Below are 18,509 nucleotides of genomic sequence, written 5' to 3' on the forward strand. Positions count from 1 at the left end.
TTTCATATTAAACCTTTATTATTCTTCACTGTTAGAGAAACGTGTCTTAACATCTCAGATTCTTTTATAAGACACGAAAACAACCTGTGGAAACGTTTCAATGTAAATATAAACTCAAATAAACCAAACTTCACTTCAACTAAACTGAGCAGAGAGAGAGTGTGTGTGTGTGTGTGTGTGTGTGTCTGTGTGTCTGTGTGTGTGTGTGTGTGTGTGTGTGTGTGTGTGTGTGTGTGTGGTGTGCGTGTGTGTGTGTGTGTGTGTGTGTGTGTGTGTCTGTGTGTGTGTGTGTCTGTGTGTGTGTGTGTGTGTGTGTGAGGCGTTCTTCCAGTAGTTCCTGGCTACTAATTTCCACCAGTGTTTTCTCAGCTGCAGTTTTCATGAGAGAGAAGAGAAAATGTTTTCATGGATTTACTGTTATACACCTCCTTATCCTGCTTCTCCTCCTCTTCCTCTCTTCCTCTTCCTCTTCTCCTCTTCTCCTCTTCCTCCTCCTCTTCTCTTCTCTTCTCTTCTCTTCTCTTCTCCTCCCTTCTCCTCCTTAGAGAAGCATGTGTATGAACATACAGTGTCTTAGTTTGGTTAACAGGGGTTTTGGTGTAAAAGTCACGGTTACGTCGATATTAGACCAAAGAATATTGGTCTAATATCGACATAACCGTGACTTTGGTTTAATATAAATATTCTGTTAGATTATCTCAGGTTTTATCTCATCTTCTCCTCTTTCCTCCTCCTTTGGTCCAATAAGCACCTCCCACAAGGAGGCTCTGTCTTCGTGTGAGATTGTTAATCAGCAGGATTCAGGTCCTGTTGGGTTTTACTCCTTTGACTTTGTCCAGAGAAACAAAAGCATCAGATGTGGAAACTGACGCTGAAAGGAAACGGTTAAAAAACGCACAGATTCAAACTAATATGAGTTTCTATTGTGCCCTGATAATTGTGACCGGCTGTGTTGAACTGTACATGTGTTCATCAGCACACAGCGTCACGCACGGCCAAGATCTGCACAACACGGAGGGTGGATTACATCTGACACACACACACACACACACACTGGACCAGGTCGGTTCCCACCGTACCTCAGCCAGTGTGTGTCCAACTTGCTGCTCCATTTCCCATCATGAAACAATAGAGCTCACACACAGTAAGTGGTTCCAGTGGTTTATGGAGCAGCGCTGCGTCAATGCTGACCTCCGACTGCCCACAAACCCTGAGGGGGATACTCAGAAACATGTCCGGCTTGAATCACACTCAGAGGTGGAAAGTACCTGAGGGGGTTTGGTTCATTACCACGAGAAGTCAAAGTGGTTCTTACCCAGTGTTTACACTTTGTGAGCCTCTCAAACTGAACCGTGACGAGTAGAATCCAGAATATATAGTTTCCCCTTGAACAATACATTAAAGGTATGAATTAAAATATCAATTAGCTGTTGATAATTTTGTTCATTTTATTAATAAATCTGTGTTGAGACTTTATTGTTTGCAGTCCCTTTATAAAGATGGACGCCATGACAGCCGCCAACATTGGAGCCAAAACACCTGCATCACAAAACGCCAAAAGTCTAGGCTTTAAAACGAAGGCTCACAAACCAGTGGACGTCTCACAAACCAGTGGGCGTCTCACAAACCAGTGGGCGTCTCACAAACCAGTGGGCGTCTCACGGTGGTTTGATGCCTCGTTCTCTTAGAGAAAATCAACCAGTCACAACCAAAGACTCAACAGATGCCGGTGGCAGCCATCTTGGAAGTCTCTGCTGGTCATGTGTCAAACCTCCTGATTGGTTCATCCCTTCTGGACGTGCACGTTAGTTCCTGTGTGAAATGTGTGTTCATAAAGGAGCTCATTTATTATAAAGTCAGTTTGAATTTGGCGCGTTACCATAGAGACAGAGTTTCATCAGGGTTTGACTCGTCACTTTAGCAGAGGAGCCACAGTGACACCTGCTGGTTAAACTGGAACCACACAACCAAACAAACCACTGGGAAACGTTCAGCTCGCTCTTATTCTTTTTACTATTTCATCACGTATCCAGTCAGTAACTTTTATTAATTCACATCCTGACATTTACATGTAGCAAGAAAGAAACTGTCCAAGAATCCAAAACCACTAAATATTAAACTTATGATACAAAACCAGAACATGTTTTCATTGAAGAAGCTGGAACCAGAGAACGTTTGAGACACATTGGTTACAAAATAATATATATATATATATATATATATATAATATAATATAAATAACCTCACGTTGATCATTTATTAAGGAAATGTTTCACCTCACTGACGTCTGAGAGGATTTATAATTAAAGTAGAACTAAAGCAGCAGTAAAAGTTTTAAAAATGATGTGAAAGAAACTGTTTTATTGTCCAACAGTTTCTACAAGATCAATGAAATTCAACACAATGTCGACATCTGGCTCCGAGTGTGTGTGTGTGTGTGTGTGTGTGTGTGTGTGTGTGTGTGTGTGTGCAGTAACGTGCACGGCGTCCCACAGTTTTACTTCATAGAGTAAATACAAACGATGGAGACAAAATAAAAACAAATAAAAAAGGCAGAAGTTGTCAGTACATTCATCACAGCAGGAAACGGTCCGTCTGTCCGTCTGCATCACGGCTGTGACACGGGAGTGTTAATCGATTGGTCGCTGCCCCGGACCAATCACATCCACCGCTCCTCCTCCTCTGACCAATAAGAAGCTGGTCCGTCTCGTGGCTCGATGGGATCATCAGAGTTCATCCTGCAGAGAAAACAACTTGAGTCAGACTCGTCTTCTCCGGATCGTTCACGTCGGAATTTAACACAAACAAGATATATTTACCTTTGATTTGCTGTGTAACCGTGGCAACAGCTGTTGTAGTCGCTGTTTGATGGTGTCAGCGATCATGTTAGAGTCCCGGCTGTTGATGGGTTCCCCACTGTGTTCGAACTGTCAACACACACACACAGTTACATCTTCTCCACCATGAACTCGAGTCCATCTTCGACTCTTTCACAATTAAACCTCAACTTGCTTGTTGTCAAATAGTGAAACAGGGGGAGGCTTTTATTGTGATAGTCACAGGAAATGTGTGAGTGTGTCTCCTCACCCTCCTTGTTCCCAGGTACGGGTAAAATCTGACTGTCGGGTAGGCGGTGATTCCAGCTGATTGACAGGTCTGATAATGAGCCTGACAGTCGACCTTCCCCGCTCGAATCTCCCCTTTGAGAATCTGTCAATCAGACAAACACTTGTCTCAGAACCTCGTAGAACCACAGAGAGAACGTCTCTTTAATTCTCAAAGGAAGAAGTTCTCTCACCCGAGCCAGGATCTCAAACTCTGGAGCAAAGTGTTGACAGGGTCCACACCAGGGGGCGTAAAAGTCCAGAACCCAGTGATCCCGACCCGACAGAACCTGAGACCTGAACGTCTCTGGAGTCAAGTCCACCGACGCTCTGGGTAAAGAACTGGACACACGACATGTTAGCGACATGGAAGCACACAGAGGACGGGACAGACAGACAGAGTCTCACCTCAGGGCCCACGACCTCAGTGACTGAGCGTCTCTGTGCCAACCATTATAACTCCTGCAGAGACAAATCCATAATCAGGGATGGGCAGTGTTTAGGATACTTGTATTTAAAATACCTTTTTGAAATACAAAATAGTATTTTGTAATTTGTATTTGATAGATCTGATGAAAACTGTATTTTTCAAAGTGCGTTACATACATGAAGCGATCTGGTTGCCGGGCGTTGCCGGGGTACAGTCGGATTTCAGGGTACGCCCTCACACCCTGACTCTGACACAACGGCTGGAACCGCTGACAGTCGACCGAGCCGACCAGGATCTGACCCGACAGCAGCTGAGAGGAACAGAGAGAGACACTGACACTAGAGACTAAACTACGTCTGTGTGTTTTAAACATCAGGCAGTTTGTAGCTGCACAGGACAAAAGGTGTCTACAGACAAATAAACGTTAAGGTCTTTTAGTTGTTCTTGGTAAATTGTGTTTCAGTCACTTTATAAAAAGCCTCTGTACGTTGTGTGGCTGAGGTTAAATGTGTTGTGTTGTTGTACCCTGGCCATGCGTCTCCACTCCGGCATCAGCGCCTGACAGGGGCCACACCACGGAGCGTAGAAATCCACGGCCCAGATCTGCCCCTCAGCTCGACCTGCACACAAGTCACCGGTTACAACAGAAAACGCTCCTTGAGTTAAACAACTGCACAAACAATTCAATAGTTTAAACTCTATAATCCTCACTTTGCTTTTAGATACTGAATCATTCTCTTTATGTCAAAAGTTAAAAAGCCCCGAAGTCTGTGGTGAAGTGAAATCCTCTCCTGCACAGAGAACTGTGTGTGAGTTAAACCTGTTTGAGTTTTACCTTTAACTCTCTCAGCGAAGCTGGAAGAGTCCAGGACGACCACCGACGGATTCACCAGATCCTGCAGAGGCAGAAAGAAGTGATGTCACCGCCTGAACCTCACACGGCTGTGATGTCACGGTTCAGGTCAAAAGTTCATGTTGGTTTAGTTTCAGTCATTGATTTATTCTATCTTACCCCTTTTATAATAGTTAAATAGTATTTTATAGTTTTCGTTTTGTTTTTGAAACAACGTTTTCGTCTCGTCTCTTTTTCTTGGTGATATTGCGTCAACATAGTCAGTTTGTGTTTAGTCACAGTTTGTGTTTAGTAACAGTTTGTGTTTAGTCACAGTTTGTGTTTAGTCACAGGTTGTGTTTAGTCACAGTTTGTGTTTAGTCACAGTTTGTGTTTAGTCACAGTTTGTGTTTAGTCACAGTTTGTGTTTAGTCACAGTTTGTGTTTAGTCAGTTTGTGTTTAGTAGTTTAGTTCCTTTTAGTTTAGTTTAGTTTAGTTTAGTTTAGTTTAGTTCCTCCTCCAGAGAAAAGAGTTCCCTGCATCTATAGTTTGTCTTGACAACATTATCACGGCTGTAATTGTTGTCAGACTGTGAATTGTGGATATTATGTAGTATCACGATGTCATTGGTGTGATGTCATACCTGTATGAACTCCAGGATGCCGTCGGCTGAATGCTGTCCTTCATATTCATGAAGAGAGGAGCCGTTAAAGATCACTGTGGTGGGGTACGCTTGGATATTATACTGAGACACAGAGAGAAAAGGTTTTCAGTCTCTCTATCTGGTGATTAATGGTACAGTCCAGATGTGTGTGTGCTTACCCTGGAGCAGAGGTTGTGGTGGATGGTACAGTCCAGAGTTCCAAACTTCATCTGTCCAGCCAAGTGGATGGAAGCTTTCCTCAGCTCAGGGAGTAAAGCTCTGCACGGAGGACACCACTGCAAACACACATCAAACCTTTGTCAAACTAAAGTCTAACTCCGGACGTCACAGAGTTCACAAGTCTGATAAGTCCGATGTCTTGATTGACAGCCGAGAGTAACTCGTGATTGGTCAGGCGTGAGTATGGGCGGGACCTATGTCACCACAGACTCCCAATGACGTCACCGCCACATTATGGCAGCATCTGGACCCGAGATGTTTGGGCTTCATTTTTATTTAGTGGAAGGAAATGGAGACGTGTTGTTCATCTTAGTCATTGATTAGTTTTATCTACAGTCAAGTGTCAGACTCCGTCTCAACTCTGATGTTTGCTTGATTCTATTAAACTTTAAACACTGATTTACAAGCTCAGATCCAGAGCAACAGGGGTTTTCTCCCGTTGCCATTAAAACCCTCATGTAACAAAGGGACATGTTTATATGTAAGTGCGTGGATCTGCGTCTCTGCGTCCGTCTCCCTATCCCTCATGTTTGTGTTGTAGGTGGAGCTCCGTCTCCAGCCCTGAAGGTAAACACGGAGTCAGTCGGTCATCGAGCAGCAGAGTTTCAAACATATAACAATCTGAGCTTAAGTCAAACATATCAGTGATGATGTGGCCAGAAACCATTTCTGATCCCGTGCCTCCCTGCTGACGCATCGGCTTCATCACCACGGATTAGCTGTTATTAAAGAAGAGTGGTTACAAACCGGAGCAAAGAAGTCCACCAGCCACGGCTCCTTCCTGTCAGAGGGGAAGTTGTCGGGCTGCAGAGTCGTCACATGGGCGCGAACGCTGTCCTTCGCAAAACCCACGATGTTGTACAACACGTCTTTACCTGTGTGAAGACACAGGTTAGACAGACAGAGACTGAAGAGACGGACGAGCGTCCAAACAATGAGTCAATAAGTGAAGCAACTGAATTGACAAATCAATGAAAACGAGAAACCGTGGTTCAGTCTGTGGTTCAGTCTGTGGTTCAGTCCGTGGTTCAGTCTGTGGTTCAGTCAGTGGTTCAGTCCGTGGTTCAGTCCGTGGTTCAGTCCGTGGTTCAGTCCGTGGTTCAGTCCGTGGTTCAGTCCGTGGTTCAGTCTGTGGTACTGACCGTGGTGGATCTCGAAGTCGTGGATTCCCAGTCCTTTGAAAACAGCCACGCAGGGTTTATGGATGTAGAGAGACTGACACAGCGCTGAGTCTGTGATGCAGTTAACTCGACCGACCTGAGGAGACAGACAGGGTCAGACAGAGAGACAGACGGGCAGAGAGACAGACAGAGAGACAGACAGAGAGACAGACGGGCAGAGAGACAGACAGAGAGACAGACAGACAGACAGGTACCTGTATGTGGTCGTTCCTGAGGAAAGCCTGTAGCTTCTTATACTCGCTGGAGGTGGAGCTTCTGTCTCCAAATGTAAAACTGACCAACCAGCGATGACGGGCCAGTTTGCTCTGGACACAGGAAGTTACACATTATCACAAACTACAACCCGTCACCAGGTGCTGTCATCTCAACCTGTGGTTATATGTGTGTAGCGGTGTGTAGCGTTGTGAAGCCTTGTGTAGAGGTGTGTAGCGTTGTGTAGCGTTGTGAAGCCTTGTGTAGCGGTGTGTACCTGGAAGCTGTCAGTGGTCAGCAGTTCCATATCAGGCAGATGGTTCATGACCTGAGTGTAAACCTCTTTACAGTCCAGAGTATTCAGCCACTGAAACACAAACCCACTGAGTCACTACTGCAGTACTACACACAGTATTACTACACACAACACTAACTTGTCCCCTCACAGGAAGTAATGTGTCCGTCACTCACCAGCACGCTGTCCTGTTGATCCAGAGACGAACCAGGAGGGAATAAAGCCGTCGCTCCGCCGGTCACCTGACAGACGGCAGAGAGACAGTGAACACTAACAGATCAACTTCTCTGCCTCCACTTGTTTGGTGAGTTGAAGAATCACGTGTACATATTATTAATACTAGTATCAGTAGTACTGCAGTATAAACCTTACATGGAAACTGTGACAGAGCTGTTCCTCAGTGATGCAGTCCATCCATCCCACTTTCACCAGACCGTCCTGCATTCACACACATGGACGACAAGTTAGAAACTCTTTAACTCTACAGTTTATAGAATCTAACTTTCAGAGTCATGTGACACGTGCAGGTGAAAACAAGGTGTAACGTGTAATCATTTACAATAAAACATTTAACTAAAATAGTAATGTCGCATTCTCACCAACATTCCTGCCAACTTCTGTGTTGTTCTTGGCTCCAGACAATCTGAGACGGAGGGAGGGACACGTTAGCATGGACACGTTAGCATGGACACGTTAGCATGGACACGTTAGCATGGACACATGTGACACGTGTGAGAACTCTTCCAGGCATAAACAGAGAAAGTCACGAGCACTCGAGTGTTACCTCCAGTGTCGGAGCAGAAGGTGATGAGCCAGCCGAGCCCTGACGAGAACGCACTCTCGATCTCGCTGAACACGTTTCCTGTAAAACAACCGGTCGCACTCACAGGTCAAATTCACGAGTCTGATGATACGACTGAATCCTGATTTACAGTTTAATGTGGAACAGTTGGGAGTCGCTCACCTTGCCAGAGCTGAGTGACGGTGGTGGTGATGAACTGCATGGAGAAGCGAACCAGCTCGTCTTTAGAACGCTCCCCGTTAAACTTCTCCGGTTTCTGTAGAAGAGTTTTATTAACCATCATTGACAGATGAGAATGGATTCTGAATCCTCACTCGCTCAGTTCATCAGCTGATTAGTGAAACGTCTATGAACCGACCTGTCCTGATTTGAATATGAACAGACTGGGGTAACTGTTGATCCCTTTCCTCCGGCACAGGTGGTTGTTGTCTCCACAGTTCACGGCTCCAATCCTGATCACTGCGTCCATCTCTTTGGCAAACTCCCTCCACTGAGACACAGACACATGTTATTCACACTCGGCTACAATCCACCACTGCTTTTATCTATTAAACACAGACAGGATGATTAATATAGACGACAAGATATGAGAAAAAGGGAATCCAGGTTTAATATGTTTAGTTTGCTGTGCGGGGGTCATGGTGTCGTTACCGTTGGCGCCAGCTCGTGACAGTGGGAGCATCGTGGGAAATAGAAGTTGATGAACCAGATTTCTCCGGAGTTCACTGCCGCCTCTGAAACAAAAAGCCGTTACTACCAACAAAGATCAGTTGGACTGAGCGTCGTCCAGACTGTTGAAAATAATCCCACTCACCGAAATCTCCGCTGTCCAGTGTGATGATCTCTAAATCATCGTCATAGATACCTGAACAGAGACAGTAAACCATTAAACAACTCTCAGTAAACTTACATGTGAGCGTTCTTACTGGAGAGACGTACCAAAGTCATAGCGGTAGAAGTTCCAGCTCTCGTAGCGTCCTCCCTGCTGCTCGTCCAATCCCTTTTCTCCATATTTGTCGTATTTCTTCCGGAGGTCTTCGTCCTTCAGAACCTCATAAGCTCGATTCACCTCCACGAACTTATCGTGGGCCGAGGAGTCGCCCTGCAGCACGACAGGTTCAGGGTCAGGGTTTAGAGTTTAAATGTGCAGAAGGTGTTTCAGGGAACATCAGAGGGATTCTCTCAAGGTTCAGAGCTTCTCAGAGTAACTCACGGGGTTTTTGTCGGGGTGCATGGTGAGCGCCAGCTTCTTGAAGGCCTGTCGTATCTCCCTGGTCGTCGCCTCCCTGCTGACTCTCAGCAGACCGTAGTAGTCTCGGCCTTCCGCCCAAACCGCCGCCATCATGGCGACGGAGAGCAGCAACGGCAGCGTTAACCGGACGTGGCGGCGCCGCTGAACCCCGAGGACAACCCTGAACCCCATCACCTGTCCTCCCAGTGCAACCACCACGACCACCAGAGGAGCTGGAACACACAGATACAAACATCATTCTGAGGATGAGCGAGGACGAGCAGGTGAAGACGTCCAACCAGCAACTCAGCCAAACACATCCTGGGTTTAATATCATGTAAACTAAGGATTTTCAAAGTCAATATAACAAATACACACTTTCCTCTGACAGATGTGAACAGTTTGCAGAGAACTATTGATCTTTATGTATTTAAGTAACATGGATGCACCATGATCAGAGCTGCGTTTCACCCCCATCTGTGTTTGTGTTATGGAAGCAACAAGTAAAGCTGAATCTAATCAAATCTACATTAACTCATCAGTGGATGTCCAGCATGACGTGTGACACCTTTAGTTGAGGTTTGGGTGAAGTGGCTGAGAGCAAGGGAGCGGTCCCTCTGTTAACTATGTCCCACCATCCCCCCCTCACGTCCCTTTACGTCCCCTCACGTCCCCCTCACGTCCCCTCGGGCTGCAGTAAGAGCAGGATTCTTACAGCTGCTCATTCAAGTATTTACTCTGTAAGCAGATACTGAGTTCAAACCGATTCAGATAGGAACTAGGGAGAATAAGTGGAAGTAGTTGTCTGAGGATTGTACCTGTGATTTCACACTGCTGGATAGATACACTCAGATTTACATGTTTCACTGTTTCTAGATTTATTAACTGGAAAAAAAACATTAAGCAATTAATCATTAAAGAGTAAATGTGTTAGTTGCAGCCCTACCTCCAGCACACACTGCACACCCTGCACACACACACACTGAACACACTACACACCCTGCACACACACACACTGAACACACTACACACCCTGCACACACACACACACTACACACACTGAACACACACACCTGCACACACACACGACGCACCACACACACACACACACACACACACACACACACACACACACACACACACACACACACACACACACACACACACACTTTCACTCATATGTCATCGCTTTGGACAGTAATAGTTATTTGCTGCCTTTATCTGGTTTATGAGACCAGAGCATCGACACAGTTCGAGCAGCTGGAGGAATCACTCAGAACATGGAGCCAGAGTCTGCATCTATGAACTACATTATATATAAACTATATATATATATAAAACATATAAATGTGAATATGAAAACATAAATCTAAAGTGTCAGTAAAACACTAGTTAACATGTTTATAACTACAACCAGAGACACTGTGTGAAGCTCATATCAGACAAACAGAGGTCACAGGTTATTCTCATCCACAGATTGAAATCTGAATTTTCTCTCATGTAGTTTCTCTGCACAGAAGCTACACTGAGCTACACTGAGCTAAGCTAGCAGCTAGCTCCGCTCTGCAGCATTAATAACAGCCTGCAGGCTAATTAGCCACTTAGCTCAACAGCGACATTCTGTTTCCTGTTGAAGATCAAATGAATCAGTTCTGATGTAAAAGAATAAAAAGCATCAGCTCGTTACCGGAGAGTCGCGTCAACTTCAGAGAGAGAAACACAGGATCCGGTTCAGGACCCGGTTCAGGATCCGGTTCACACTGCAGACTGTGAAGAGCTTCACACCGGCATCAAGCTACAGCCACGTCACACACACTTCCGCTTCCGCTCACTGCATGTCACAATAAAAACACAACATGGCCGTGAATTGTGAGACAGACAAAATATTTAGCATCAGACTTTTCAAAATAAAGTAAGTTAAGTAGAATTGTCTGCTCTATTTTCTTCTTTTATTTTGACATCAACACTTTAGTTAATTTTAACGTCATTTTATTTTGTCTACGTCACTGAAACTTACAACCGGCGGCTCGCTGGACGCATGCTGATGACGTAGGCTTGAAAGCTTGGTGCGTTCAAGCCTCACGTTTTTTTGTTTGATTGCTCATTTTGTGTAACATCACATGAAAATGGGTTGAGGTTGTTGATATATAAGGAAAATATGTATTTATACTATTCACCTGTATTTATCTGTTTATAGCAACTGAACACCACTGTAAATATTGTAAGTTATAGCATCACTTAAGCTGTAGTACTCACGTTCCTGCACTTATCTGTATGAATACTGCCTTTGCACTTCTGGTTGGATACAAACTGTATTTCATTGGCGTTGTACTTGTGCTCTGCACAATGGCAATAAAGGCTAATCTAATCGTATTCTTACTCACCTGTGGTTAAATGGTTCAAAGTCATTTTTCATGTTTCTAAGAACAAACGTTTACATGGATGCCATGAAATATCTGAAGAAGTTATTCAGACTGTACGGTCGTGCAACCTGTGTAACCACAAGGGAGCAGATCTATCAACTTGTATTTCAAATTCCAAAATGACTAATCGTGAATGGGATTAAAATGTGTTTTTAATCCCTGTGGAAACAAAGTGTGATAATTGTATTTCTATATTGTTGTTCTGTATTTTTATGCATTTTTATACTGATATGACCTGAGTCCGAAATAAAGCTAAACTAAACTAACCTTTTAAAATGAATGCAGGAATGTATCATTGAGACATGTCAAAACAAAGTGAAATAAAAATTTGCCCAATAAAAAGAGAAACAAATTTTATGAGTGACGCTTAAGAGTCGACTTCCCTGAACGCCTCTCCTAATGACGCAGTGTGAATGCGCCGGAAGCAGTAGTGTTAGCTGCGGTGCTTCCCACCACGTCTCCAGCGTCTGTGAAACAAACCGTCGAGCAGATATTAAACGTCTTTAACTGACCGGAAGTCTTCAGCTTCACTTTATTAGATTTATCACCAACTGACAGTGTCCGTGACGCTTAGTGGCAGCTTAGCACGTAGCTTTGCTAGCCTCATTAGCCAGCTAACTAGCTAGCGCGGTGCCTGGCGTCATTTCCTACTTTTGAAAATCGCGGCCTGAAGAAGGAGCAGAGAAGATGGAGCTTCAAGGTAACTGACTTTTTATCTCATGTTATTTATATATGAATAATCTTTTAGCTCAGTGTTAGCACAGTGTTAGCTGTTAGCTGCTAGCTGCTGTTTTTCATAAAAGTTCAAACATGTTGATTGTCGAAGTTCAGTTTTAAAGTGAAGGAGGAAAAAGTTCAAATCTCTTGATAATTTCTGTTTTCAAAGTATCTTTTATCAAAATGAATCGATCATATCTCACATTTTCTTTAACCTCCTGCAAACTGTAATTTAATAAATGTGTGTTTTTACCTTTGTGTTAGACTTTAGTGTTTTTAGTTTATTATTCCTTCCTTTCATTTCCTGCTGCTGGTCTGGATTTTATATAATATTTAATTCATGTTATTAATGAGAATTATAATCTTCCATCAGAAGAACAACAGTGTGATGTGTCAATACATTGGGTTCGGTTAGACTTCTAGATTCACTTCCATGATAAATCTGGACCTCAGCATCCACACTGGTTTGAATCTTTGTCAAAACGAGACATTTGAGGATATAACCTCATTTTATTTAACAATTGTTTTGATATTCAATCAGAAGAACAATAATTGGCAGATGAATCAATGATGAAAATATCAGTAGTTGTCCTCGATATTCTTGTTTTGTGGTTTAAAGTAACTGAGGCCTAACGTCTCCTCACACTTCAGTTACTGACGTTCTCTTTCTTTAACGTAGGAGAAATGTTCAGTCGAATTCCTGTTACATGCCATCGTCTCTCAGGCGTCAGCCTCCGTATCTGTCTGTGGCTGCTTGTTAACAACCAACCGTCTCACTCTCTGCCAGTGGGAACTGAACCGATGACCCTGGGCTCTCCCACCTCCCCGAAGCCGACCTCCGGAGCTCAGTTCCTGCCTGGCTTTCTGATGGGCGACCTGCCAGCCCCAGCCACGCCGCAGCCACGCCCCTTCAGCCTCAGCATCCTCGAGAGCACAGGTTCGCCCAGAGGTTGTCAGGAGGACACACCCACCTGCAGATCAGCTGATTGTTGTTTCTTCTGTGAATTTGTTAAAGTGTCCCGTCTTTCATTTTAGGATGTGGAGGTTCGGCCCCTCAGCCCGTTGTTCCCACCCCCAAAGACAAAAGTGGAGCCCCACCTGTCCGGAGTATCCGTGATGACCTGGTCACTGTAGGAACGCCCCTCAGTGCTCACAGACAGGTTAGCACGCGGCACAATACAAAATCACTTTGAACTCAACAAAAGTTCCCAGAGTGACACATTTGGTTTAAACTTTAGAGTTGGGAGTAGAAATATCATCTTAACAAAAGACATCTCAGAGGATTTAGTCTTTTAGGATCAGCAGGAGAAACTCAGGGAAAGATATTCTACGACAGGAAAGATGTTTAGGTCACAATCAGCTCCTGAAGAGAGAAGTGGTTTTTGTGACTGAAACTTTGCAAGATGCAGATGAGAGACGATGTGGGCGCTGCACAAATCAATGTCCTCACAACTCAATGTCCTCACAACTCCACAGTTTTTCCATTCAGGGAAATGCATCTTTGAAACAGATGATTTTTTCAGAACTAACGATACAAAACCTTCCGAAACCCAAACCCATGTTCTCTCTCTCTCTCTCTCCGTCTCTCTTCAGTCTTTTCCAGTCATGCACACACCTCTGTCTGGACGTCAGGCCTCAACTCCAGGAACAGGTACAGACTGATAATATTACTACTGCTGGTACTACTAACTCACTAGTAGTACTAACATCGATTACTTGTCCTCCCTTTTTATGACCTCCATGTATAAAGCTGGAGAACTCTTCAACAACACAAGAACAATACAGAGATTAGAAAGGTAAACGTAATGTTGGATTTGTTCTTAAAGGATCGTGAACTGGATCTGTACTTAAATCTCACACAATGGATTCAAGTCTCTGTCTACAACAAGCAAATATCATCAGATTTATCAACCTGCCAATTATTCTTTAAAACAATATTCATTCTGCCAATTCTTGGATATTTTGAAGAATATCTGTCATTTGAATTTACACGTTTCTGCCAAAGTCAACAGCAGCAGCTCAACTTATCAACTTTGTAAACATAGTTTATGGCAGAAGTGTTGTACTGACTTTGCAGGTGTTTCTGATAAAGTGACCACTCGGTGTAAGTCTCTCTCTCTCTGTCTCTCTCTCTCTCTCTCTGTCTCTGTCTCTCTCTCTCTGTCTCTCTCTCTCTGTCTCTCTCTCTGTCTCTCTCTCTCTTCTCTGTCTCTCTCTCTGTCTCTCTCTCTCTCTCTGTCTCTCTCTCTCTCTCCTCTCTGTCTCTCTCTCTCTGTCTCTCTCTCTCTCTGTCTCTCTCTCCCTCTCTCTCTGTCTGTCTCTGTCTCTCTCTCTCTCCTCTCCTCTCTGTCTCTCTCTCTCTGTCTCTCTCTCTCTCTGTCTCTCTCTCTCCTCTCCTCTCTGTCTCTCTCTCTCTCCTCTCTCTGTCTCTCTCTCTCTCTCCTCTCTGTCTGTCTCTCTCTCTCTCCTCTCCTCTCTGTCTCTCTCTGTCTCTCTCTCTCTCCTCTCCTCTCTGTCTCTCTCGTCCTCTGTCTCTCCTCTCCTCTCTGTCGTCTCTCTGTCCTCTCTGTCTCTCTCTCTGCAGGTGTGCAGCAGCTGTGTCTGTCTCCAGCTCAGGTGGATCCGTTTTACAGTCAGGGAGAATCTTTATCATCGGACGATCAGCTGGATCAGACCTGGGTCACCGTCTTTGGGTATTTTTATTCCTCAATAAACTGATGCACTGCTGAATAGAGTATGAAACAAGTACACAGTACATGTTTATGCAGTATAATAAGTGTGTGTGTGTGTGTGTGTGTGTGTGTGTGTGTGTGTGTGTGTGTGTGTGTGTGTGTGTGTGTGTTAGTTTCCCTCCAGCCTCGGGCTCCTACATCCTGCTGCAGTTCGCTCAGTATGGAAACATCCTCAAACACACGGTGAGATGGAACACAAACATAGTCCCTTCTATCTTCGTGAGGTCCCTCGTTGTCTTGATGCGTTCTCCACCCGCTGCCTGAGCAAAGCCATCACAACTTAACACCGAACAGTCGAAATGTGATGTCATTGTTTGTCAGACTGAAGCTGTTCACAGCAACAACAAGCTGAAGCACAAACTGTGTCACATGAACTAGAGACAGGTCTGAAGATGGTCACATGTTAACTGAGCTCTCAAACCTTTAATCTCAGGTATAAAACGTGTAATAAGGAAGATGTTGTCTCTCACAGCCTCACAAATCCTCGTAGTGTTGAGCAAGTGTTGGACTGAATGTAAGGCTCTGTGCTGACATCGGCATATTCACCAACTTGTTTTGTCGGCGCAGCCGCTGAACTACAACTGCACCAACTGCACATTCACTCCTCTGAGCAGAAGTAAAACACCTACATGTCTGTGGTGTCCAAGTGTCTGTGTACCTGCACATGAGTTAAACTGAGGCTTGGTATTTATTGAACGTTTGAGACAGAGAGCACTGATATCAGATCAGTTTAGGTTTCTGAATCAGTCGCTGGATGGAAAAAGTCATATTGATGCGTCCACTTATCCTGTGAGCATCGCAGGGAGCTGAGCCAATCCCAGCTGACATTGGGTGAGAGGCGGGGCTGCAGCCCACAGGCTCCAGACTAACGTTTCCATCTGAAGCTGTAAACTGAACACGAAACCTCTCAGTCGGTGCATTATAAAGAATCTTAACTGAGCCATGTCACAATGACACAGAGTAAACTTCAATTCTGTTCAGGTTCCAATAACTTGTGATGAGTGTTGGTGTTTGAAGTTAAAGTGTAAAGTGATCTCAGGTCAGTGTGGAGGACGAAACTCGATCAAACACACTCACCAGATAAATGTTTGTCTCACCACTGCGACCAGGGAACTTTTTTAACGGCACATCACTGATGCTGAAAAAGCAAAGTCGGCACCTTGATCAGTGAATCGACGTAGAGTAGGACTCAAGAAACTCAGATCATACAGAGTAATGGTGATATATTGACAGAAACATTGGTGAAGTAGTAATGGAAACATTGAAGTATGAAAGGAAACATTGAAGTATTGACAGAAACCTTGATGTGTTGACAGATGGCGTCTCCTGGTAACTGGATGCACCTTCAGTATCAGTCCAGGCTTCAGGCCAGAAAAGCTCTGTCGAAGGATGGGAAAGTGTTTGGTGATGCCATCATGGTGGGAGTGAAACCCTGTATAGACAAGGTCAGTGTCTGTTTACCTACCGGCGTTTGTCCGTTTCTCTGCCGTCTGATTGGTCCTACTCATCAGGTGACAGCTTGAACTGACCGAAGTCGTCTCTCTCTCTCTCTCTCTCTCTCTCTCTCTCTCTCTCTCAGAGTGTGATGGACAGCAGCGAAGCCGTCTCCGCTCACCTCTCCTCCGCCCTCCCCTCCACTCCTCGCTCGGCCATCAGACCGCTCAGCGCCGCCTACAGGAGCTCCAGCAGCGACTACCAGGTGACCTCTGACCCCAGGACTCACTCTGGCTCTATTTTAAAGTCTGCATTTGTTTTCATTTGTACTTGGAACTTCAGAAATAAACCTCTGTGTGTCCGTCTTCAGGTGGTAGCCGACAGACAGACGCCCAGGAAGGACAACAGCATAGTTTCCAAAGCGATGGAGTACATGTTCGGCTGGTGACGTTGCACAGTGCATTATGGGATACAGCAGCCTCGTGGGAGAGAGGAGAATCAACAGATGAACTTTCTGTTTGTGTGTGTGTGCGTGCGCGTGTGAATGAATTTCTCTTATAACTGTCTTTTTTACTGTTTGTCAATAAAGTTGTCTGATTTGAATCCAGTGAATTGTCACTCAGAGGTGCTGTTCTCTAAGCAGCCACATGGCGGCGCTGTCACGTGGCCAAAGGTTCGTGGTCACTCAAACGTTCCAGATCTACAGAGTTTGAGTGTTTGAGCTGGAACGTCCTTTGTTTCTGTTTGAAAACAGACGTTGAAGCTGCTGCAGAGATTCACTCTGTTTAGTGTGAGATATAAATGTGTCAAGAACATGGAGCATGTTTTCAAAAAGTCAGTTTATATTTCATTTTCTATTTGGAATATTTGAGACAGATCACATGTTCACAGAAACCAGAGCTCGTGTGGAGTTTAAACACATTATATAAGGAAGTGTTTATGTAACCGCTCTCACCTCACACCTACTTTGCTCTGGATCGAGTTCAGCAACATATTTGGAGGAAGAAGGTGCAGCCCGGTGTCTGTCCGTCACCGTGACTCATGGGTCGTGACTCACGGAGCCGACACACGAGGGTTAAACAGTGATGTCAAAATACACAGAGACGCTGCTCAGATCAGTGACTGAGGGAAAAGTAGCAGTGGTGGAAGTTTGGAACCTGAAGTAAAAGTACAAATCGACTAATAAGATGAGATGAGATTTACCTGTGTTGATCTTCTCTGGAGGAAATCTTCAATTGACAGCAGAACAAGGAAAGTTGAGACACAAGGGGAAAACTAAGTAAGAATAATAAGTATGAAAATAGAAATAATATATAGAAGGCTGTGTTTCTTATGTGCAATCCAAAGATAAGTATACAGATTCCTTATAGATAATTTGTTTAATTAATAATTTGAATAAATGATTTGCCTCAACAATTTTTAATAAATTAAATATCCAAAATAATTAAAGTTGTCAGTTAACTGTAGTCGAGTCAAAAGTGAAATATTCTCTGTGAAATGTGAGAAATAGAAATATAAAGCAGAAGTAATACTTTTCTCCACAACCAGAAGGACAGAAACACGTCGACTGAATAACGATTCTGGATTTAAAAGAACTATGAGGAACTATCAGTGGGGGGGGGGATTCCTCTGTCATTTCAGAAGCTGACCTTTCTCCTACTAACCAATTACCTCTGGTTTAACTTATCCTAGTGACATATGGTCGGCTGCTGCAGCAGGAGATAAATGACAAGAACAGGCATCACAGGCTGGAGAACGCACAACAGAGGGCAGAGCGCCAGAGAAACCTGGCGGCGAGGGGGAGGGTCGACGGAGAGGCTTTAACTGAGCTTATGTTTGACCTTTGTGACCTTCAGGGACATCTGACGCTGTTTGGTTAGAGGAGGGTCGGCCACACATTCTCAACAAGTTGTGGTTCATTGTTAATACACACAGATAATAAAGGCTTCTCTGATCTGCAGCTTTGTGTTGCACAGATTATGACACAATAGAAACCTGGCTACTGTAAAAAAAAACACCCCCCCCACACTAATTTTATATATATACACTCATTTTATATATATATATGAACAAGAAACCCAAACTGAAAGACACACGAGATGACTACACACGTCTCTGTGGTTGTTTTGATTCACTTTAAAGTCCTTTAGCATCTTTTTGTGTTGAATCTTCAACCGTGTGAATCCTTATCCTGGTCATTTTGTATCTCTATGTTAATTTGTTCCTCTTTATGTAACTTCTCTGTCTCTCTG

The 18,509-nt window shown here is 44.2% G+C and overlaps 2 protein-coding genes across 3 annotated transcripts; one reads left to right on the plus strand and one right to left on the minus strand.

Annotated features, from left to right (window-relative positions):
• Positions 1-2,028: 2,028 nt before the first annotated feature.
• On the minus strand, positions 2,029-10,777 carry dnajc10 (DnaJ (Hsp40) homolog, subfamily C, member 10). The gene is made up of 25 exons (XM_035174760.2): positions 10,639-10,777; positions 8,934-9,184; positions 8,660-8,822; positions 8,535-8,585; positions 8,372-8,454; positions 8,079-8,210; positions 7,883-7,976; positions 7,703-7,780; positions 7,518-7,561; positions 7,291-7,356; positions 7,095-7,160; positions 6,901-6,990; positions 6,626-6,736; positions 6,393-6,507; positions 5,998-6,125; positions 5,190-5,306; positions 5,011-5,112; positions 4,370-4,430; positions 4,060-4,154; positions 3,711-3,844; positions 3,513-3,566; positions 3,299-3,446; positions 3,088-3,210; positions 2,820-2,927; positions 2,029-2,738 (listed from the first exon to the last, which is right to left on the minus strand). Exons 2-25 carry the CDS (start codon positions 9,141-9,143, stop codon positions 2,727-2,729), a joined length of 2,385 nt encoding a protein of 794 aa, XP_035030651.2. The 5' UTR covers positions 9,144-9,184; positions 10,639-10,777; the 3' UTR covers positions 2,029-2,726.
• Positions 10,778-11,758: 981 nt separating this feature from the next.
• On the plus strand, positions 11,759-16,864 carry nup35 (nucleoporin 35). 2 transcript variants are annotated; one of them, XM_047342494.1, is made up of 9 exons: positions 11,759-12,074; positions 12,879-13,040; positions 13,127-13,251; positions 13,685-13,742; positions 14,676-14,784; positions 14,937-15,006; positions 16,140-16,268; positions 16,403-16,522; positions 16,628-16,864. In XM_047342494.1, the coding sequence occupies exons 1-9, from the start codon at positions 12,062-12,064 to the stop codon at positions 16,703-16,705; spliced, it is 864 nt and encodes a 287-aa protein (XP_047198450.1). In that variant the 5' UTR covers positions 11,759-12,061; the 3' UTR covers positions 16,706-16,864. The 2 variants fall into 2 exon arrangements, with proteins under 2 accessions (XP_047198450.1, XP_035030659.2); XM_035174768.2 differs by having other exon boundaries at positions 11,761-12,074; positions 12,879-13,028.
• Positions 16,865-18,509: the final 1,645 nt, after the last annotated feature.

The sequence above is a fragment of the Hippoglossus stenolepis genome, chromosome 13 (genome assembly GCF_022539355.2).
Source record: "Hippoglossus stenolepis isolate QCI-W04-F060 chromosome 13, HSTE1.2, whole genome shotgun sequence".
NCBI classification, from domain to species: Eukaryota; Metazoa; Chordata; class Actinopteri; order Pleuronectiformes; family Pleuronectidae; genus Hippoglossus; species Hippoglossus stenolepis.

Coding starts and splice junctions, on each gene's coding strand:
- dnajc10 (XM_035174760.2), bottom strand. CDS start 9,143: ATGGGGTTCAGGGTTGTCCTCGGGGTTCAGCGGCGCCGCCACGTCCGG. Junction 7,781..7,882: donor CGTCACTCAGCTCTGGCAAG/GTGAGCGACTCC, acceptor GTTGTTTTACAG/GAAACGTGTTCAGCGAGATC. Junction 6,737..6,900: donor TGACCACTGACAGCTTCCAG/GTACACACCGCT, acceptor TCCTGTGTCCAG/AGCAAACTGGCCCGTCATCG.
- nup35 (XM_047342494.1), top strand. Junction 13,041..13,126: donor GAGCACAGGTTCGCCCAGAG/GTTGTCAGGAGG, acceptor CTTTCATTTTAG/GATGTGGAGGTTCGGCCCCT. Junction 13,252..13,684: donor CCCTCAGTGCTCACAGACAG/GTTAGCACGCGG, acceptor GTCTCTCTTCAG/TCTTTTCCAGTCATGCACAC.